General features: G+C 39.6%; 1 protein-coding gene and 1 long non-coding RNA gene across 5 annotated transcripts in view; both read left to right on the plus strand.

Moving 5' to 3' along the window:
• The window catches only part of nr6a1a (nuclear receptor subfamily 6, group A, member 1a), a 75582-nt gene extending 73498 nt beyond the window's left edge, over positions 1 to 2084 (plus strand). For all 4 annotated transcript variants that reach the window (XM_085786339.1, XM_085786340.1, XM_085786342.1 and 1 more), the window contains 3 exons: positions 94 to 215; positions 315 to 467; positions 1488 to 2084. In XM_085786339.1, coding sequence (XP_085642465.1) covers positions 94 to 215; positions 315 to 467; positions 1488 to 1618 — 406 coding nt within the window. In that variant the 3' untranslated portion in view covers positions 1619 to 2084. The remainder of the gene's footprint in view (positions 1 to 93; positions 216 to 314; positions 468 to 1487) is intronic.
• Positions 2085 to 3017: 933 nt separating this feature from the next.
• LOC146981272 (uncharacterized) lies at positions 3018 to 6685 on the plus strand. The gene is made up of 2 exons (XR_015036577.1): positions 3018 to 3556; positions 3587 to 6685. It is a non-coding gene; the product is annotated as an uncharacterized LOC146981272 (long non-coding RNA).
• Positions 6686 to 23963: the final 17278 nt, after the last annotated feature.

The raw sequence follows: 23963 nt of genomic DNA on the forward strand, positions 1-23963 counted from the left end.
GCTTCAGCTCGCTAAACGTAAAACTCATCTTCATCTTTAAAACGCTACTAACCCAAACTCTAACCACAAGCTTCTGTGTGTATGATCCCTCAGCTTCAGCGAGGACGGGATGGAAGTCATGGAGAGGCTGATATATCTGTTTCGCAAGTTCCACCAGTTGAAGATCAGTAACGAGGAGTACGCCTGTATGAAAGCCATCAACTTCCTCAACCAAGGTAACAGCACAAGGTCTACTGATACTGGATCCAAGCTTTTCTTGACCCCCCACATGTAATCCCCCACATGACTCTCTCCTACCATTCACATCATTGCAGATATCAGAGGCCTGTCCAATACCTCCCAGCTTGAGCAGCTGAACAAGCGCTACTGGTATGTGTGTCAGGACTACACTGAGTATAAGTACCCGCACCAGCCCAAACGCTTCCCTGAGATCATGATGTGTCTGCCGGAGATCCGCTGCATCGCAGGTAAGGCCCATAACTTGTATAGAGAGCATTTAAAGGAGCTATTTCTAAGTTTTTGCTATTGCCAAATAGCCGACATTAGCATTAACAGCTGCTTATTTAGCAGTGACGTTGTGAGTTCAGCACTTAACTTAACATATAAAAATCTGCCAGAGGTGAAAACAAGCACAAAACCCTTTTCTCTGTGGCCTTTATTCTTGTTCTAAAGTTGGCATGCTAACTGTCTAAGCCTGTCCCATCACTTTCTGATAGCAACTCACTAGAGCCTCGAGTCTCTCCTGAAGAAATAGTCGCTCAGAAGATACACATATTACAACCTTTTGTATAGTCAAATCAACAATGGCTCAAGCTCTTCTTGGGTGTAAGTCACCAACAAATGCTTCTATCACACAACCACACTTTAAGCCTACAGATAGCCCTTTAGGATCCTCTGTCTTAAAGGGGGCATATTATGTAAATATCACTCTTTGAGGGCTCTTTGGGTGTTTGGCTTGCCTTCCGGACCCCAAAATGTGAGAATTGAGAAAAGAAAATCTGTAATTTGCAGGCTTCTGAGGTTGAAAACATATGGTTTGATGAGCTGTTCCCCTCACTTGAATTTAAAGGGACAGGCACTGAAACCAGCCATTTTGAACAGGGCTGTTTTTAGAGGGTGAAAAGAGCTGTGATGTTTGATCCTTGGGGTATTTTGACCGTAGCATGTCACAGACATGTCTTTGGGAACTATTTGCATTTGCGGAAAAGGGGCATGATATGTCTCCTTTAATGTTAAGTTGTGATGAACATGGCTGCCTCTAAAATCTCTCAGCTCCAGATTTTGTCTCCCCAGACTTGTCTCAAGGGTTTCTATTCATTTTTAATTCATTTAACTCCAGGTGTAAACAGGGGCATATAGACAGCCCTGGATTTCTGATACAGCCTCTGCCTGATCTGCACATTATTTCATCATCTAAAATTCATCCACTTTCAAATTCATTTACAAAGCTGAGCTAATTAGCGAGTGTTGGCTTTTGTTTTTTCCAGGGAAGCTGGTGAATGTCCCTCTGGAGCAGCTCCCGCTCCTGTTCAAAGCAGTCTTGCACTCCTGCAAATCCAGCCTGACCAGCTACAGGACCGGCCCGTTGCCCTGCGTGACCACCTCCGCCGGAAACTAGGCCCCACCTCCCCCCGACGCCCGAGTCGAGGGATTGGTCTCCCCTCTTGTGAATGTGACAAGCAGCTAGTTTGTTTTTTGTAACTTTTTTCTTTATATATTTATTACATGACAGAGCTGAATGTATGCTGATTTACACTGTGCACATGCTTCTGTACAAAACAAATGCTCGTAGATGCATTGGTCTTTGGAGTTTACAAGTGTGTATCCAGTTTGCTCAATGTGTCAGTGTTGCCATTGTTAGAGCTAGACTTTAAAAGAGTTTATTTTATTCAGACGGGGGCGGATAGACACATGATGCGTGTTGTGAGACTACCTCAGGAAGATGTTATGATGTTATGTATTTTCAGGTACCTTTTTTGCTGTTAAATGAAGAGTGGCCCAGTCTAAAACCAAATCCCCTGTGGATGCTTCGGCACCTCAATCAGAGACTGAATGTTCAGAAAGGAGCTGCATAAATCAAAGATTGAAAAACAGTGTCGCGTTACACTGAAAATGCAAAAATGTAGTTAGGAAAATCGAGCTATTTTATCTGCATGGACTCTCAGACATCCTGCTAACGGGAGGTGGTCTTGTCAATTTAACATTCCATGAGTTAAGGTGACAGCTGTTGGATCTGTGGGATCTTCATTGATAAAGGAGCATACGGGTATTTTTTTTACAATCATAGACTGGGGACATAAGGCTTTATCGCAGGGAAGAAGAGGACCCTAGGTTTGCTGTTTTTAGTTTAATTGTTTTCTCTTTTTTTTGACCAAAGTGTTATGCAATGCTTTTTTCAAACACCCATTGATGGGTAAGGAGCTGATAGCTTCACAAAAAAAAAAAAAGATTTCTTATCAATGAAGGATCAGGATAAGAAATGAATCAATCTGTGTCGGGGGAGAACCCTCTGCTGGACAGACGAGTATGTCGCCGGGTTTCATTCTAAATGCTGCTAAACACGTGCACGTTGTTATGCACGCACCGTCACCTGAGTTTAAGGTCTTCGTTACTAATGCTTGGTGTGGAGTTTGGCGTAATGTCGACTTCTTAAATCAATTCAGAACAAACCAAATGAATGAAACACGCACGACTCCCATCATGGGTCAGTGAACGCCCGCTTGATGTAGTAAAACCAAAGTGGAACAGACAACATCTGGATCTAAATCTGAACAGATGTCAGGAGTCTTGGGTTAATGGTGTGAAGCCCTAGCGTCTGTTAGCGTCAAATGTTTCAGTGGCTTCTTTCAGAGGAACTTAGACTGTGTTCAGGTCTTGTCAGGTCCAATCAAAATTTTGCACATACCAAAGACCAGTAGCAGTTTTAAGTCCAGCCCGGCCCCAATCGCAGGGGCACTACAAAGTGTGGACCCAAGATCTGGTTCAGGGTTAGCCGGTAATATCTGCTCAGGCACAAATAAACCCCCATGAAACAGTGATAACCTGATACGAGTAAACTCAGTGTGAGCGGTCTGGACCATGTCTCCGTGGATCCAGGCCGGGTTTAGAGAATTTAGGTGACTCACCTCCGGCTTGCGCACCGTCTGTGACAGATATGCACATTGTTTAAAAAAAGAAAGCCATAGAAAATGGTCTTTATTTTTGAAGTATAAGATGATCATTTCAGACCGCTTGAAGCGTCTTCGTGGATCCTTCAGGTTTTTAGCCGTTTCATGACGTACGAACAATTTTGAAATTCAGACAAAAAAATGCAGTCCTCGCAAACGACTCTCTTTTTTGCACACGACGGTGAGGTTGGGAGACCTTGACCCTTGACCTCGGCCACTGCCCACCTCAGTGTGTTCCTCTCTCTCAGGTCCCTGCCGACCTGGATCTAAACAGGGTAAAGTGAGTGTTATGTATTGCATTCAGGAGTTCCTCAGTGACCATGCTGATGTACTTGTAGTATTAGTAGACGTAGGTTCCAGGACATTGTAGGTCCTCTGTAGAAAAATGTGTTTTCCTTTTCCACTTTATTTCCCTCAAGGCCCCCCCCCCTCCCCCTTCATTCAGTGAAAATGGATGTAGTTTGAAGGTGAGACATGCAGTGTGGATTTTATTTCTCTTGGCATTGATAATGATGGATGGATCGTTTCCATCCATCTGTCTGTGCAGCCTTAACACCACCACCAGTCCAATGCAGTGTTCCTCTTTCAAATGTCTCAGTTAGCCTCTTTTCATTTGATTTATATACATTTTCATGTACCTTTGTAGTTATTGTGAATGTTTTGGGTTTTTGTTGTTTTTCGCTTTTTTGTTCGGAGTGAAAAGACAGCCCCTGTCATTTTCTAAAAATTTTGAATGATTTCTTTTCTTTTTTTTGTTGTTGTTGGGGGGGGGGGGACGTGATTATTAATAACTCATTCCTTGTCCACAGTGGTTTATGATTTTAAAAAAAAGGAAAAAAAAGTATTACTCAGGCGAGGTCAGCCACGTTTTATATGGACAATACCTGAAGTCTTTTATGTATTTTTGTTTGAGACGTTTTTACAATGCAAATGTGACGTTTTGGAGCCATTGTTGGTTCCAGGCTGGAATTAAACTAAACACTCATTTTCTACCAGCAGTGTTCTCAGAGCAGCTACCTCGGCTGCGTGGAGAATATTGTTTCTCTCCATGCAGTGAAATGTACATCATCCATCACACAGGCTTCTTAGGTTAAAGAGTCATTTCACCCACAGGAAAGTATTTTCTCGCTCATCTCCGGGTGGTTATGTCACCATGGAGATGGTTTTGGTTTGAAGTTTTGAGATTCCTGCTTTTTAACTCAATAAAATGGATACAGAGGGAATTTAGTTTGTCATGTTCACACACACAAAAAAAGTTACATTTAAAATTTTGACTGGTTTCTTTGGATCCACTTTCTGGCAAAGAAATAGTCCCCATTAAAAAATAATCATCAGTGAGTATCAAGGATGCTGTTTCTGAAAGGTTTTTGTCGGATTGTTAAAATGTTATTATCAGATATTTCAATAACCTGAGTAAATAAAGCCAAAATTAATTGCAGGGCTGGAGACCATGTGAGAAAATGTGCTAGTGAAACTTTGGTGATCTGACTCTTTAATCCACATGTTCTCAGGGATAGATGCTTTTATGTAACAAAGACCTGAGTGATGTGATGTATCATGTTAAAGGAAAAAATCCCCTTTAGTGTCCTTCCCACCGCTAACAAACCACTTCAGTGGAGTTTGATAATGTCAAATACATGATATTAAAATGTCAGCTATTTTTTCCCGCTAGAGCTGATTTTTTTTTTTCTTTTCTTGCACTGATGTTCAACAGGTCAGCCGCTCTGTACACACATATAAACAGTTTGGGAAGTGTAGCATGCTGCTAAGGTTCAGGGTGGGCAACAACAAAGTCAGTTCATCTCAGAGTAACTCCAGGAATGCACTGAACATCACAGACCACTGAGATCTGACGGTGGAAGAGGATCTGAAGTGGGATTTTTTCCTTTAATGTCGCAGCAGCAGACGCTAATCAACTTAAAAAAATAAAATAAAATAAAAAATAAAAAAAATAAAAAACTTCACCATAGCTACCTTACTGCCACTGCTCTGACTTCCTAACTGGCATATTTTGATACACATGTGCTGAAGAAAGTGTTCTTTTTTTATTTTCTGTATTTGTATTTTTTTGCAGACAAGGGATGTCATTTGCAATTTCTGTACTGAAACTACCTCTTTATTTGTCATCATGTTACTTTCAAATAGGTGATTTTTTTTGTCTTATTTATTGGTTTCATTGCACCAATGTTCTGTTATTTTGTGTCTCTTTTTTCACTCAGTGACCTCTCAGCTTTAGAAACAAGTGCTGATACCTGTTTTCTTCGTCTTTTTTCTTAAATGCGAGAACATGTTGCCTCATATTCCTCTGTACCTCAGACTTATTTCTTCTCATCACGACCCCTCTCAGTCTCCCCTGTAGGGATCCTCTTCCTCCTTTTTTTTCTTTTTTTTTTTTTTAACTTTGTTTCATTCTTCATTCACGTCATCTTTTATTTCACTCCTGCCCTGTCATTGTGAATCCAATACCAAAGATGAAAGAATGTCAATGACAATGTCAGCGTACTGATTAAGCATTCACGTAACGCGTTCTTGCTGCAGTGCTTTATTTTCCTGTGCTGACCTTTTTGAAGTACGTCTTGTAATCTTGTGGATGGCTGTTTGTTTTGTACACTGTATTCACCACATCATGATATCCCAGTGTGCGTGTGTGTGTGTGTGTGTGTGTGTATGTGTGTTGTTTTGTTTAGTTTTTCTGTTGTGCTCCATGGTTGTTGCTCGCTGCCAAGGCGGTTCAAGGTGACGTGGAGCCGTAACCACGGGGACTGTTATCATATCATATCTGTCGATGCTGCTCGTGATCGATTATCAATTGGAGAGTGTAGCTGTGGTCAAACTGACATCTCCTCCTGTTTACATGCTTTCACTTGCTCGTGTGACCCTGACGCTGTGGCACGCGACCACAGACACACTAGTGCAGTGTTATCACCGGGGTTGGATTCATTTGGCTTTTGAATGGAAACTGTCTGCCTCGCTTAGCTGATACCGACGTCATTCCTCTAGCCTGCAGAAATCTGGGGATGCACCTCAACACTTCATCACTTTACACATCCACTAGATCCTAGCTGGGCCCTGCCATACATATTCTGTTTTTAACAAAGAAAAAATAGATTTAAATCTGGCTTTATTTACAACTTCATCATTGAACATTGCATTTTACAACCCTCATCCCGCAATTCCCAGTGCAGGTGAACCAACACAATGCATCCCACCCTGGTGCTGTAACACTGTGAGAGCCCTGTTGTACTGGAGCACAAGATGAGAAGAGTTTGGGGCGGGGAGGGGAGGGGGTAAAAGAGTAAAAGAATCTCGACATATCTCAGGGAAGAAATAGATTTTACACACTGTCATCATCTGTGATCAGACAATGGAAACGCCTTCATGTTTTTCTCTTCAGAAATCTCTTGTCTGCTCTTGTTACTTTAACTACCTGTGAAGAATGTGATCCATTACGTGTTAAAAGCATGTTTAGAATGTGTTAGGACTTGAAACCAAATAAATGTGAACATTATGCAAGTGTACACAGAGTGTCCTACTTTTTTCCTGACTTTTCATACACAGCGATGATGGAAAGTGATGTGATGATGGTCTATTCAGTCGGTGATAGTGAGCGTATTGAGCGATAACAAGGCTCGGAGTGTATAGAGCTGAAAGCTGCATGGAATAGAGTTTGGATGTACTTGTCCCTGACCTCCTGCTCAGGATACACCACGGTGGTTTTCTTTTTTTCTTTTTTTTTTTCAAGGTGTTAATTTGTGATTGCAGTAATTGCATTAGTTTTTTTTTTTAAAACCACGGTGGTTTTCAAAGTAAGATAATATCATTAAAATAAACACAAAAAAGTGTTACTGCCTGTTTTTAAAAGTGCCAGATCCAGAGCTCATTTGCTGTAAATTACTGGTAAACATTTTTAATCTAGATAATACATGGTGTGTTATTTTGAACAAAAAAATGGTGAATCTGAATGTGAGGCACTTGCATGGAAGTATTATAACACATCCATGTGCACTTGTTAGATGCATTGAACTTTTGAATGAATAAATGAAATTGTTTATTTCGGTCACACAACACCAACATCAAAAACGTCTAAAATGTGGACATTTTAGCCAGCACATATTTGCAACCATACATTTCTCACACAAAAAAAAAAATCATACAGTGATTGAAAAATGGAATTTGCTGAAGCCCAAAGCTTATATTTGCTATTCTATCATATAGTCCTATCCTTTTAAAGCCAAAACAGCATTGAATAAATGTGTCCCAGTCACTGTTTAGTGTTCCCTGGAAACAATTTAAACTATACAGTATTTGTAATTTCAGGGAGATCGGCTGAATCAGAAGATAATGCTGTCCACAGATGGACAGGAGCAGTGGATGCAGCTCAGCCTGAACATCCAATCAACCAACACACACAGTCTATGACATGCATGCGCACACACATACGTACACACAGATTATTTTGTCAGTGAGTGATGGTTGTCAGCGGGGGCTACTGATTACATCACGAGTACGAGCAGGCCGGAGGTCCAGCAGGCGACGCTTTATCTCCTCAAGGTTGACTGAGTGGTTTTTGACAGGCCACCCACCCCAACTGAACTCACACACCACCAACCACCACCACCACCACCCCTCCAAAAAAGGCTCTAATCAGATCAGAACCAGTCAAGGCTGTTGATCCCCCTGGGCACAACAACACTGTTAAACGGCTGAGGCTGGGGTGGGGGGTTGCTCAGAGGATGGATTTCGTACGTGATTATATAAGAGAGCACGACCTGGCTATCTGCGGGGAGATAACCATCTCACAGGAGAACAGACATGTGATATCAGTGTGAAGGGTGTTTATTTGTTGGTGTTTCTGGCCTCACCTTGGCACACAGTAAGAGACGCTGCCCTTCACAAATGCTAACCATGGTGATTGTGTTATCTGTACCAAAAGTCCTGCACCCTCTTTTCTCTTTGATGAAACACATCACACACTGACATCCTGGACCACAAACTCACCACGGCTTTGATCACAGTCATGGATCTGTCAGTATAACACTGGTTTGATTTCACTTTATTTCCTTCAATCTCTTGTCGCCATTTGTTTTAAATTTGATACATGAAAATACAAGAGTTTTTGAGACCTCTATATCCTCACTGTGATTTTTTCCCCCTGAAAAACCAGACAATCCACCAGGGTGCAGTTATTTATGCACCAGCTAGGCCTTCACTTGGGACGTCCAATATGGCCGCTGTCAGTCAGTGACCCAAATGTGTTTTCTTATGAATATTTTTGCCAATTTTGAAAAAGTTAAGGTAAGAAAATTGTTTACTGAAACTTCAATAAGAATAGTTACTGCATTGAGGCAAAGTAAAATTACTTAATATTTCATAACTAAGTTTTTTTATAGTAAAACCGTGTTGAAAATGTGTGTATCAAAATAGATTTACAGCAGGTATGTAAGTTAATTTTCCATGCAAATCTGCTATGCAATTTTTTTTTAAATTGTTTTTATTTTATTTTATTTTTTTACATTTTTTGTCAGAAGGTAGAGGGTCCAATTTCAAAAAATTAGAATTTTCCGACAATTATTTCATGGTTCAGGCTTCACAGGGTTAAACTGCATTTTACTCTCATGGACTAGTTTAATGTCATAGTCTAACACTGATCATCAATCAGTTCGCTAAGGATCAGTAGTAGTATACCTATTAGCCTATCACCAGTTTTTTGTTTGTTTGTTTTTTACCTTAATTTTAAGGCCCATAGTGTGTTATAACATGAGCTAAGAGCTTTTCTTCCACTCTCTCTAAAGGAGTCAGTGTCACTGATTTCCCTGCAGATGTCAGTGGGTTCAGTTCATGTCAGTCCACCATGATGAGCAGACAGGGGCGTACGTGATGTACGACAGCTGACTGAGTTCAGTCGACCGCTGTCGGAGCTGTTTTGTTGTTGTTGTGTGGCGAGATGACAAAAGAATTCCTCTGAAAAATGATTGTGCTCGTGTTCAAGGATGTTCACAGCTTTGTAGTGCAGGAACATGAAGGCGTTAAAGCCACCACATCAGCTGATCTCCCCGAGTGGCACCTACACACACCTACACTCACATTCAGGCCACATTGTGCTCTGCTCCATGCAGCTAATGCTAACTTTGCTACTGTTGCTGCTGTTAACTAATGCTGCCGTTACTGCTGGAGCAACAACTCCAACCTCCAAGTGACCGCTCAGGCCATTTTGTAACACCCTTTGTAACATTATAATCACACTCACACATATACACTTTGGGCTACTAATACTCACACATACTATAGGCCTACACACAATTTTAGGCCTCTCTCTCTCTCTCTCTCTCTCTCACACACACACACACACACATCCTTGTAAATCTATCTTTGTGAGGACATGTCATTGTCATGTATTCCCTAGCCCCTTACCCTAACCTTAACCATCCAAAACAAATGCCTAACCTTAACCAGTCTTAACCAAATATAAACCTAATAATCTAACGTCTTAACCCTCAAACAGCCCTTGGAAAAAGTGAGGACCGGCCAAAATGTCCTCACTTCCCAAAAATGTCCTCACTCTGTTGGTTAAAAACTCGTTCCGGTCCTCACAACGTAGCATGTACAAGAACACACACACACACACTACTTTATTTTAATTACTGTTGTAGTGCCCTTCTTGTACCAATAAGATGGGCATGGTCGCTGTTCTTCGGTGTTTGGATGCGTGCGGTAAAACAATGAGTGCCCAAAACGAGGTTACACTAGTAAAAACAACATTTATTACAACAAATACGTCTTTCGTAGTGGCAGTCAGGACACAAAACGACACATCAAACACGGTCAAAAACTGTGTGCCTTGGACCAGTAACACCTGGCCCTGATTGTCCTGGGTTTAAATCACCCCGTGACCCGGAAGTGCGTGACGCCACTTCCAGTGCCAACGGAGGTTACAACAATAAAACCACCACATACAAAACACCAAAATAAAAGCTAAAATGGCTCCTACAACTGTCATACACAGATTCATTACTGCTCTGCTCTGTGATGCAGGCACAGATTTAGGGGAGTATATAGACAGTAAATATTCAGTGGGATATAACCTTTTAACTATGTTACATACAGTATATGTAAATATACAAATATACAGTATATGTAAATATACTGTATGTGTACATCTTTTTATAGCTTTCACCAAAGATGAGTCCACTGTGGGCCACAGATTGTACCAAACTGTAAAATTAGTATGCAACCAGTTGCACGTGTGGAGCACACTGGCATTTCACATATCAAAACCTTAGATAAACACCACGCAGCTTGTGAAGGCCATGCTGTTTGGCAACCGATAATTAGAGCTCCATCAAAGAAGGTTTACAACACTGTGGGCCAAATGACAAGAAATCAGTTAAAACAAATACATGATGAAAAAAAGTGGCACATACTAAAAAACCATACAGGGCAGTCACGAGAAGAAAAAAAAAGCTGCAGGTAAACAACACGTGCGCAACATGGATATACACGGCTTTGAAGGTGTTTGTGTCCATCTCTCTGCTATTGCTTGTTATTCAAACCAGCGACCTTGTTCCGGTTTGTGAGCTGAAATGCGTCACATGCATCTCAGCGGTGGAAACAGCTCTGACATCAAATCTGAGAATTGTCCAAACATACAAAGAGCTGATGGAGGCAGTGGAGTTGTTGAGGAATAATGTGTACTCAGTGATGAAAAGACACCACAGTAGGCAGCCGGTGCATGACTCACATTAACTTATAAAAGGTGCTTTTACTTTGATGTGCTGAAGCCGGGATGTGGTGCTGACTGATATCGCCATTATGTTGATGTGTTTGATTCATGCATCCAGAGTTTAGTATATTTGGTGAAGGACCTACGTACCATCTGTGTAGTGCTGTTGTTCTAGTGAGGCCACTTGTGTGCATTAATGTAATGTGTTTAGACTGCAGATTAAGTACACACACACACACACACACACACACACACACATGCGGTGTGGTTCTGGCCTAAAGTGGTAACGTCAGTCAGGATTCATGTCAAGGCTGGAACTGGCTGTGCAGCTCTAAACTCCCGACTTCTCCTGGCTCGTGTTTGCAGAGCGTGCGCTCCACCACGTTCCTGGAGCGTGGCTTCGCCAGGTGTGGTCCTCCTCCCTCTGCACACCCCCACCTCCTCCTCTGCCCCCTCTCCTCCTCCTCCCCTCTCCCTCTCATCTTGTTCCCCTTGACCCTGACACACTGCAACCTAGACGCTGATAATGGAGCAACAGCCTAGCCATTCCTCACCTCTCGCCAACTGACACACTTCCAAGGAGGGGGGGCGGGGGGCGACAGCCTTGTTCCCTCACATTTCTCTGATGCCTCTGCTGCTCTGTGCTCCTGAAAGTCCCTCTTCCTCTTAGTGCCTCCTCCGCACTGTTTTAATGATCAATTCATCACAGAACCACAAATGAATGTCCACTTTACCAGAGCTTGATACAACACAGCAGCGATCCTGCTTACTACATACAGTTATCTGGAACTATCTGGAAGAAAATCGCAGCAGTAGCGAAAATATTAAATGTTAAAACAAATACAAATACTAACACAGGCATGGCATAAAGGTAGACAACCATAGGACGATAAAGCAGGTTTAGTATCAAAGCTGCAGTCCACAGAGAAATGCGCAGATTGAGCTTTCAAACTAGCTGTCAGCACTTCCGTAACTTTCTGACATCACTACGAAGCAGTCACTATTCTTTCTCAGCAACAGCCCAACCCAGCCCACCTGGACCTGTCATCCAGCCCTGCAGGATTTGATTTCTCCGATCGTTTAGCTAAAATCTGTTATATGTTTTACTGGATCACAGTCAGCCAATTGGAAGAGCTGCCTCCTCTCTTCTGATTGGTTCACTGACATGTTGTTAGCTTCAGAGAGAGCATTTTTACAACAATTACTTTGCAGAGGTGAGCGTAGTCCACAGCTCCATCAGTTGAGTCATTATGTGCTTCTTTCTCAATTATTATTTGAATACAAGAGAAAGTTCACAAATGTGATTTCAGTCAGGTTCAGAAGGACATTTTCATGCAAATACACTGTTGTATTGTTGATTGTTCCCTATTTACAGAACCTACTGTAATGAATAAAACATAAAGAACAAAGGATATAGGAGGATGTAATACAAAGTGTAAATATTGACATAAAACACAACTGAATCAACAAACAGGGCTGTTATTGTTTGGTTGTGATGAATACAACAAACACTTCAAACTAAATTAATTTTTCATTATTTCACACTGACTTCAGATCAGATCTCTGATGGGAATCTTCTGCCTCATCCTTATCTAACGGAGTTGACGCTCATTGTTTTTTCACCTTTGGTTTACCCCATTTTCAAAATAAAAGAAAATTAATTCACTGACTAAAAGCTGCTTCAAAGTAAGTTTGCAAATTTCTTAAAAAAAGAAAAAGAAAAGAAAAAGACGTAAAATAGACTCTTGAAAAATATACTACTACTCAAGCAAACATACTTCATCACTGTCCACTCCTGGCTCTAAGCAGCGACTGTAATACTCTTCAGATGTGTCACACTGGGTTCACAATACCTACAGGGTCTGATAATCCCATTATCATCTTTAAAATAAAGATTTCTATTAATTTAAAAAAAGTAAAATGTCTGTTTAAAATCATATTAAAATGTTTGATATAAGTCCAATACATGCCCCCTGACAGCACTGGGTTTCTTTGCATAGATAAGTAAATATGCAATGGAATAGACAAGAAAAGAGACTCAATTGATTTTAATTGAGTTCACATTTTGCCACTATGTTTTGTAAGTAAATGCTTTCAGAATTGCCTTTCTCTCCCCTGTGTTTTGCTGGTTCTTCAGTCTGATGTCCGTGGTTTTCTAAAGGCCCCTCTGCTGTGGCCTTGGAAATGAATGTGATTCTGGCATAAATCTACACTTGTCCAGATAATGAAATCTCTCAGCATCATGTTCATAATGCAAGAAATTCGTGTTCAACATAAATAGTGATAAGACTGGTAATTATCTGGTGAGGAAAGAAGATTAAAGGAATCAAAGGGAGTCAGTTTTAATTTTTTAGTTGTTGTAAAATATATGCAAAAACTTTGAAGACCTCTCTCTACATCCTTAGAGGGGAGTGTGGGTCAAGGATTATTTGAATGGGGTGTGGATTGAGTCTTTGGTACAGTTTGTGCTGATATTTGCACCTCAAGATGTTGGCAGAATTGTCTTTTTGACAGTAAACATTCATATGGGCAGGTGCTAAAAGACCAAGTATGAAGAGTGTGAGAAAGAAAGAGTGTATTGACCTCATTTGGCCAGCTGTGCACCTTTCTCAGTGAGTCTGTGTTGTGGTTAGCACTGTTGCCTCCCTGATTCCTGGGCCTGAGGCCTTTCTGTGTGGGTTCTCTCCAGGTTTCTCCATTAGTCCAAAGTCTAGTGACAAGACTGGTGACCAGAGGTGTGAATGTGAGTGTGTGGGATTGTTTGTCTCAGTCAGCCTCTGATAAACTAGCAACCTCTCCCAATATCAGATTGGTTTTAAACCCTCCCATGACCCTGTATGGATAATAGCTAATGGATGGATAGCTGTAACAATAGCTTCTCCTCCTGAAAGCCCTTCAAATCAAATCATCGTTTAATAACGGATAGATCAACACACATTCTGAAACTTATATAGATTAGTTTCAAGTGCAGGACCACACCTCAATCACTCACAACTCTTCTGCTGATTTTCGTAATTACCGAACCAAGCAATCTGCTCATCTTTCACTCTTGTATTAATTAAACGACTCAATCCACCATTACAGAGTAATGAAACCTGCTTTTTACACAATGATTCATTGTGCTGTGCCACAACTTCTGCTCCTTTATTCTCTATTACTTTTAATCGGTTCAAATCACTGTTGTGTTGGATCAGATTACTGAACATTACAAATGTTTGTACTGATTGTTTGATTGAAGAACTGCAGTCCTTTATTACAGCTATACCTACGTACATTTCTATCACCATCTGATCAACTGATCTAATCCAACATTTTTTAAATCAGCCCTAATGTCTTTGCTGCATCTTCTATCTCCTCTTTGTGAATATTTTAAACTAAGGATATAGGCTGCAGCTGCTACAATGAGTCAAAAAGAGACTCAAGATTAAAAGATAGAAAATCAAAGTTCATATCCATTGTTTGTATTTTATATTGTATTTTACCGGTTATGTCACTGCTGGTATATTAACAATTGTGTCCCATCCTCCTGACTTCATGTGTTTTCTCAATCTTGGATGGAAATCTTAGCTTGAAACAGATATTTGGTGAATACACAGCTCTACAGTTACACTACCTTATCAAAACAAGTGTGTGATGTGTGAAACAAACAAGAATTTACTCTTTATATAAAAAAAGAAGTTACATTGATTCCCTCGTCAGCTCCTTAGTAATCAGCATGTTTATATTAATTGTTTAAGTGCCGAGCACTGGTTCACATGTGAATTCATGCAAACTAAGTGGTTCGTTCAAGAGCAGCTGCCCACTGTGATGGATTACTACAGGAGATATATTTAAGAGCAAGCAAGGTTGCAATTGAGTTTGGCCTTAACTAACAGTGTTTTCCTATTGTTAACTGAACACAAAAGCAAAGATCTGAAAGGAGCACTGTCAAGAATAGGTGCTGTTAAAAATCAGGAACCTTGTCAAGGGCAAGAAGTGGTGGTGATTTATCAGGCACACACACACACACACACACACACACACACACACACACACACACACACACACACACACACCAGAACCAGACTCACTTTGCAGTGTGGTGGTAGGATGATGTTTTTGTCTTGTTATTCATTTGTCATTGATAATGGCTTTCTGAATATTGAACAATAATGTTATTTTAAAATGTTGTTTGCTCACAGTATTTAAAAATTAATTGCACTTTTCTATCATGAAAATGCTTTTTAGAATCTAGAAAGCAACAAAAATATTTATCTAGAATCTAGATACAGTAAATACACATCCAGATTAGGGCGAGATTAGATGTTGTGGGAGCAGTTAATTAGCAAATAAAACATGAATAATAATGTATAAATGTTATATGACCTAGTTATCTTTGCCATAGACCTACATTGTATGACCTGTACAGATAACCAACCATTCAATAATAATTAATTTTATTTATAGAGTGCCTTTCACCTGATGAACAAGTCTCAAAGCGCTTACAATTAAAAATGTAAAACATACAGAAAACTATCAGGAAATCTCAGACTCTAAAAACCCTAAAAAAAATAAGGTTAGCAACAAAATCAAAGCAAAGATGAAAATCATACAAGTAAGCCCAGCCTGGAAATATGAGTTAGCGACTGCTACCCAGTTACCTGTCTGACGGTAATGATGAGATGATCTGTGGGCTCGCTTCACTGAATTGAACTGAACTGGCTGGGGTTTAGTTTAACTGGTTTTCTGTAGCTGCAACCTGCAAACAGTGGATGTACTGTAGTACTGGTTAAAGCACTGCTAACATTAGACAGGGACTTGTCTGATCACAGGTAATTAGAGATCCTGCTGGTTTTATCAGACTGGTAACTCAGCCTAAAACACACTGTCTCCCCTTTCCCGACCATATACTCAGAACTTCTGTGAATATGTAATTCTCAAAGAAAAACCTCATCCCAATCACTTGACAAAAACAACATTTCTACAGATTCACTTATTACAGAAATCTCTAGTCAACAGTCAGCAAGACAGTCACATTTGTTTACAGCCTCTTTTCACTTTTTATACGCTCTGTTTGTTAAAATCATTTATGTTAAAATCATTTGATTCATTCATCCATTCATGTCATATTCATAATTAGACTTAGATCAAGATTCACCAACTGTCTACTAGAAAAGAAGTGGTGACATCCATGGAAGCATATGTGAAATAAAAGGGATGAAAAAAAGTCAAAATGTAATTCTTAAATCAGACTACTTTACTCAGCATGTGTCATTGACAATTATAGTATGACTTGTTATCACACTATGATACATGAAAAAAAGTTAGAAAGTAAGAGTTAAGGTCCAGAGTGCTCAGGATTTTTTTTAAATGTGATGAGGGTGGTCTTTGGTTGGGAACACAAAGTTACAGAGAAAAGGAGAAAAATCCAAGGCACTCCTCTGGTAGCGGCATAAACTGCATCCTTCATGGTGTGGACACCCTGAATAAGGTAGTTAATGCTGCTACATGTGGGTTGTATCCCAGCTCTATTTTCTACATGCACTAGCATGTTTCATAATGAAATAGCCATCGCAATAAAGGCTTTTAATTTTTTGTTTTTTTTGAGTGCTTTGGATTTTTTTTCCCTTTTCATAGATATTTAAGTATTTGGCTGAAATTTACATACAAGACCAGTTTTCATCCAAAAAACTAGATGGGCAGATGTGTGTGTATTTATAACAGCAGACACATAAATATAGATTTACCGCATACAAACGATTTTCATCTTTCATGAGAAATAAATATTGTATACACCTAAAATCCACGAGTGATATTTATAATATGCACAGCTTTAAAATTTGTCTGGTATCACACTACGTCTAATGTAATAAAATCAACACCACACTATGTGATGATATTGAAGTAACTTGACTGACTGTGTACAGTCTCGGTTTCTCTCTTTGCATTTTTTTTTCCTGTTTGCTGCTGTTCATCGCTGGAATTCCAGTTGCCCGTCTCAGACAGTGATGAGTTTTGAAAAATGCAAGGACAGCTTCTGCGTGCAAATGTACAATTGAACAGAAGTTTGACTGGCTGCCAGCAAGCTGCCAGAAAGAGAAAAAGTTATGTTCTCATGAGCATGCTTCCTAACACCCCCACCACCACCATGTGAAACCAAGCAGCCTCAAGAATCAACAGCACTATACCAATCTCTGCTTCTATCTGGCTTTTAAGTTTATTCTTGATTTTGGTCACATCCCTCCTGAGGTAGAAGTGCCCCTGCTTATATACTGATGATTTGCCTTGTATGGAAGAATTGTTCTGGCCTGTGCAGATCCTTAACCTCAACCCCATCCACTCCTCTGGCATAATCTGGACCTAATATTCATGTCTGTACATTGGTGGGTGCAATGTTTCACAAAAGTCCACACATAGTGTTGAAAATATTTACTTGCTTCCTGACTTCCTGTCCGCTGTTGGTATCTACTATAAATCAATATAACTTGATAACACTACTTCTTAAACTGATTATATTCTGCCTTTACATGGGATGCAGATGCTTAAGTAGTTGACAGTCAAAAATGTGTAAAACCTTGTGGCTCAGTGATGGAAAAGAAAAGAAAAGAAAGAAAAACCGACACATGCTAGAATCACATGCTAGAATCAGTGGTTAAAATTTACCAGCAGGGGGCATGAGTCAATCAGACATGTTAATGACTGTGATTTATCATTCTCTTCAATCAAGGTACATTTTAGAGCAGTGCTAATGCAGGTCAGTCGATAAACTGAATTAATTTTCTTGAGGATTTTTCAAGAAGCTCTGTGTTATAGGGATCAGATAGATGGATTAGGTTTTTTTTTTTTGACCTTGTAGGATGACACTAAGGAAAACCCCTGCCATGTCTGCTTTCTCTCAGCGCTATTGTGGTCGTTCTATTTAATTTCCCTTTTCTAAGTGGTTTGTTGTGGTTGTGCCCCGGCTTGGTCAAGGACAGACATGAGGACACTGAATGCAGCCTGTTTAGCACAAAATCTCACTATTCTTCTTTTTTCATTGTGTAACACGCAGGCCCAGCGCTCTCACCTGTTCACACAACTCTCCTGAATCGTATAGATTAACCAATTAGTTAAATATAAAGGTTGTGACTGTGTATCACAGGTGGAAGACAGGCCATTCTTGAATGGTATGAAAATCTTTTCATTGGGAAGACCAATGAGTGGTATTTTGTAATGTTCTCAATAATATGAGGTGATTTATAAGGAAAATCGTTGGTGTCAAAATTACATAGTAACAAGAAGACAAAAAACAAAACAGCATTGCAGCAAACAAATTAAAAAGTATACAGGTCTTCTAAGCCGAGCCGGTCCTGGCAATGTTGGTGCCCTATGCAAGATTTTTGATTTTAAATAAACATTAAAGATGCACCCAGTCATGGTGATTCTTTTACATACATTGTCCTTCTTGACTAATTTTGCGACTGCAACTCAAAAAGAGATTTACTGGATGGTCTTTGAATTTGCATAACATCACGCATAGCTACATGTCATATTCATCACATCATGAAAGTGTCTGTGCCTATATGTTTGTTTTTTATTTGTCAGTAATGATGTTCATAACATTTTTTGATACAAACTGTTCCGCTCCAAAGGTTCAAAGGTATCTTCATTTAGCACGGAAACAAATGTAAAAATGCAAACACAAGAAGAAACACTGATGGACAGTTTAAAATGTTTTTAAATCTGCTTTTTTTTTTAAGTATATTTTTGGGGCTTTTATTGCCTTTAATTGATAGTGCAGTCGAGAGAGAGACAGGAAATGGGGAGGCAGAGAGTGGGGGAATGACACGTAGGAAAGGGCCGTCCGACACGGGACTCGAACCGGGGCCGCCTGCACCGAGGACTGAGCCTCAACATGGGGCGGCAGCTCTACCCAGTGAGCTAAACGCCGCCCCTTAAATCTGCTTTTTTACAGACAAATGGTGTATACAATGGAGACCTGACATCTTCACCATCACCATTATTTTGTTGTTATTAATTTAATTCTAAGGTTATAATTTCATAATCTCATTTTTATGATGAGTACATATAATTCACACATGCAGTATGTTCTGATAATCAACTCTAGGAGGCGATAAAGTGCCAAGAAACAGCAAATTGTCAACAAAGAAGAGGAAGAGGATAGTTTACAGGTAGAAAACATTGAGATAAATGAATACACAATTTTGAGTAAAAAAAGGAAGAAGAAGAAAATACATTCTACGTGTTTGTTAAAGGTCAAGTTAAACACAGATAAAACCTGAAACATTCCTTTGTTTACCACTAACCAGGAACGCACATAAATGAGCCTCTGAAATGGGACAGTCTAGTCACGCCATCATGACGCAGTCCATCTTCGGATGAGACCCCTGAACTGAGACACAGCAAACATATTAGAGAAAACCTGAAACAAACCTAAAACAATGAGGCAAAACTGACTTAAAACTCCATAGAGTTGATTTTCCATCACACCCTCACAATCAAACAATTTTACATTACACAAAGCTTTTTATTTTAAGTTTTCAGTCACTGGCTAATTCAGATTAAAATCTGGCCCTGACAAAATATTATTGATCAGGCTTTATGAAATGTACCTGGGAATTAAACTAATTTGACTAACTGAATATCAGTGTGAAAGCTGCACTGCATCTCTGAGTACACACACTGTTTATTAGGATGTTTCTAGAAAGTTCATTTGATTACTTTCGAACACGCGTGACACTGTATTATTCAGGAACTGATTAAGAATGGCCCAACAAGCTCAGCATCTGAAATCTAACAAATTATGGACAACACAGAAAGTCTCCCTCCTGTAGCTTTCACCCAGAGTGATTGTAGCGCTATCTTCTTTTATCAATAAAGATCCTGCCTCTCCAGCAGAAAATGGTTGTGGGTGGGAGGGCACAAAATGAACAAAATATAAATGATGAAGTCAAAACACAAGCCGGGCCTCAGTCCTTCCCCTTTATTTATTGTACAAATATATCTGGGAGACAGAGACAGAGCTTGTCTGATGCTGGGGCTCCTCTGACCTGTAGCCACAGCACACTTGCAAAACAAAATCGTGCCAAAGAAAAAACACCAGATAGGCCATATTTCTTAGCCCCAGTGACAGAGGGCCCGGCTCAGTCGGGTCCCCCTCCTCCAATCTGCTTGGCTTGTTTTCTGGTGTGCGCTCCCTAATAGTTGGATGAGCAGATATAAGCTAATCAAGGACCTTGTGGCGACTCTGGGAGGTCAGAGGTGAAGCAGATTGATAGATAGAGCCCATCTCCCTGAATGCACCTTCTGCTGAGCAAACAGTCTAATGGTTCAGATCCGCTGCACAAGTTTTTTTTTTCCACTTTTGACAGGGACAGGGCGCAAGTTCATTTAGCTGACTAATCTCAGCACTGAGGTAGTAAACACTCCCCGCATCTACTATCAGTCTCTTGAAGGAATGTATGTATAGAAAAATCATGTCTTATATGTACTCCTTCTTCCAGGTTCACCACAACAACCTCAGACTTAGTCAGAAAATTTCTCTTCTCTAGCAGATGCTGCTTTGCAAAAATCAGGTGTTTTCATCGTGTGTTTTTTAATGCAACAGGCAGTTGTTGTATCCATAATAATCATTGTCCAGTCTAACCCAAGCTCCATACGTTATAGCACTGGACTGAAAACAGGAAGTAGCTCTTGTCTGACAATCATCATCTTATAATATGCAATTTTTCATGGTCATTCTTTCACTTTATACAAGGACATTGTATGTGGTGTGGAGCAATGTGAGGGCATGCATAATGCACAGGTTTAATTACGACTAAGATAAACAACTCAGAGATTCACATCAGAATTTTGAACTGATTCATTTTCACTGCAAAAATAAAGATCATATGATTACTGATGAAGGAAAAAATCTCTATTTGGGCCGTTGAGTTGTCCACGTCATAAAAATAAACTCCAAACTCAAAATGAAAGAGAGAAAAGATGGATCTGAAGGAGAGTTGTCTTTATTCACTTCAATGGAAAGCAAACAAGATCAACCCGAGTCACTTACAAAAACAAAGGATAAGAAAAATAAAGTCAGGAACTTCATGCAAAGCATTGCACTACGACGAACAATAAGCAATGAACAAAAGCGACTAACTTTGTACCGTTAATGTAGGGGTTTATATAGTTTAGTATAGCTGATCTCACTCCAACATCAGCTCTTTTCTTCTGTTGCCAGGGGACCTGCACAGCTTCTCCACACTAACAAGCATCTCATATGCATCCGTGAGTTTCTCTTGCACCCATAATTCTGTCAAAAGTAGTTTTTTGACTTCCATATTATAGCTTGCAATACACATACATTGAAAGTTAGTTAATCAAGATTGGCAAGCAGACGCTCCCTCATATGCATGGTGATAGTGCACACTGCACACACAATTATTTTCTCTAAGTTGTCTTATCTTTGAATCTCTATACTGTCAGCACATCCGCTGCAAAATTAAGAGGATACGCTTCACTGTGCCAAGGTCCCCTGCCCATCCAGAAGCAAGATTAGGGGGTACATGTTATTGCTCTGAGGGGTAAGCAACAGATCATCTGGGAAACACAGACTGCTGCTGACATGGGCAAAGATTCACCCGTTCCCCCCGAATGACTTTACTGAATTAATTACAATTATAAAACATTACCCCATCAAACAATTAAATCAAACAATGATACAATATTAAAGTAATAAAGATCAAACCCAAAAAAATGATTATACTTTGATTGTTGGGAGAATAAAACAAACCATACTTGTTTTTTAAAGGTAACATAATATTCTTTTTTAGGTCTTGTTATTTTTAAACCTTTACGTCATCTTTCATAAAAAATACCACCACATTACGAGATCAAATGTGTGATCCTTTCATACCCATAACACTCAGGCTTGGTAATAAAGTCATAATACACATAACTGGACTAATATTTCCTTTATATGAAAAATCTACAATAACATGTTTCTAAAAATGCGTATTGTTTTCCAATGTTTTTATTGCAATACTTTTGCAATACGATTTGTTTCATTAGAACCACAGATTTCCCCCAAAATGATGATGATACACATTGTGGTCCGAAACAAAAAGAAACTTCATGTACACTACTTACAAAAAGTTAGCAAATTCAAATTTTGGGTTAAATTTATGGAAAATGTAAAAAGCTCATGCTATAGTGATATTATATAAAGTGGGGCATTAAATAGACAATTTATTGAGACATTGATGTTTTTTGTTGTGGTATACCAACCACTGTATAGGTTTTATTTCAGTAAATTGTTTGAGATGAGGAAATCACCAGTCTATACTTCTATTTAATGCCCCATTTTTATGTCCAACATTTGATTTAATATCACTATTTTCCATTTTGCATAAATTTAACCCAAAGGTCACACTATCATCATCAATCTATGTAAACAGCATGATCAAGAGGACAGTTTACATACAGACTGTCATTGAAGCAGAACCTTTAATGATCGTTTTTTGTGGCTAATCACCTTGTTAGAGAACAGCATGTTATGTTATAAGTACTAAAACACTGAAAAGTTGGACATGTGCGTTCAAAACTTTAGAGAAGATCAAATTAAGTTCAGATGTAAAGATTATAGTGAATTTTAAGTGCATTCTGAAATTTTATCCAAAAGCTGAATATCCCTGTGAGTACAGTAGTGTTTGATGACAGCCAATCGTCTACTGTCCATTTGAAGTCTGTCTGATACTGTAAATTAAATAACTCCAGCAATGGGGCCAAATCATCTCAGTGTCACCAGGTCATCAGAGGGGGGCGCCAAATTCAGACATCTCCAATTAAATTGTTTTACTCCTCCACTAAAGGTTTTCTAGTGGAGGTCAGAGAGTCCCTAATCCCTTTATTCAGGACCTGTCCATGTTCATCTAAGCAAGCACTTGAAGTTTTTTCCAAGTGGCTGAGACTCTCTCACTGCATCATGTTAATACATGTGAACTTCTATCTTCACAATCTGCTCCTACAATAAGAAACCCTGAAGTCCTGACTTGGAAGATATTATGAAGAAGCCAGTCCTTTAATTTACAGCAGTTTGAGGGTCCCTTGTCATCAAGATGTGTTTATCGATTAAGGTTTAAATGTCTTAAGGCTGAGAAAGAAAAAAAGAAAAATACAACAGTTAACCTATTCCAACATTATGTATTGGAACAAATCTGAATGACAGGAAAGCTATTAAGTGAACATTTATTGGACGCTGCCTCCTCAAGGACAGTGGCTGGTCTGGAACATTGTGACCAAGCAGGAACATCCCAGCACCATGGAAAAGAAGAAAAGATCTGCAGATGATGGAGAAACCCTCACTCTCACCTCACTCTGCTTAGACTGAGCCCACCTGACAGCGACCAGAGACAATGGGATGGATGGATGTGAGAGTTTTGCGTTAAACACGCAGTCACAGTTGGTGTTTCCTGCTCTGTGCGGCCTATAAGCTGCAGGACCCTCAGCTTTGTTCATGTTTCCACCACACAATGACCCTCAGAAGCCTGACGGATCTTCAGCAGCCACCCACTGCTTCCTGCCTCGGCTAACAATAGACAATTTGACGTTTCATAGTGCTTACCACACAGAATGCCCTGCCAGAGTCAATTAATATTAATGCCAATGAGAAGCGTGCTGGAACCAGTCTACATGAAGTAATGGTGATAAAAATAGAAATCTCCACGTTCAAGCAGTTTACATTGTTTCACAAAAATAAGAATAAAGAGACGGCAAACATATATGCATTTATATATCTACAAGGTTATTTCATAGAATATTATCAAATAACATATAGATATCTAACACTGAATCTGTATCGTTAATAATATAAATATGTAGGCTATTCATAAATGGGTAAGAATTAGCATTGTTTTATTGGGCTATTATTATTAGTAGCCTATTATTATTATTATTGTTTATTATTAGGATTAATATAATGATGATGACTATAATTATTGTTAAGGCTATTGTTAGTGTTCATAATAGTAAGTAGTATTATCTGTGTATTTGTAATGGTTTGCTTGTACTGATTTAACGCAGGGAGGGGACGTGGTCCAGGTAAAGACCCCATT

This window comes from Trachurus japonicus, chromosome 9, assembly GCF_045865225.1.
Source record: "Trachurus japonicus isolate A0001 chromosome 9, Traja_1.0".
NCBI lineage: Eukaryota > Metazoa > Chordata > Actinopteri > Carangiformes > Carangidae > Trachurus > Trachurus japonicus.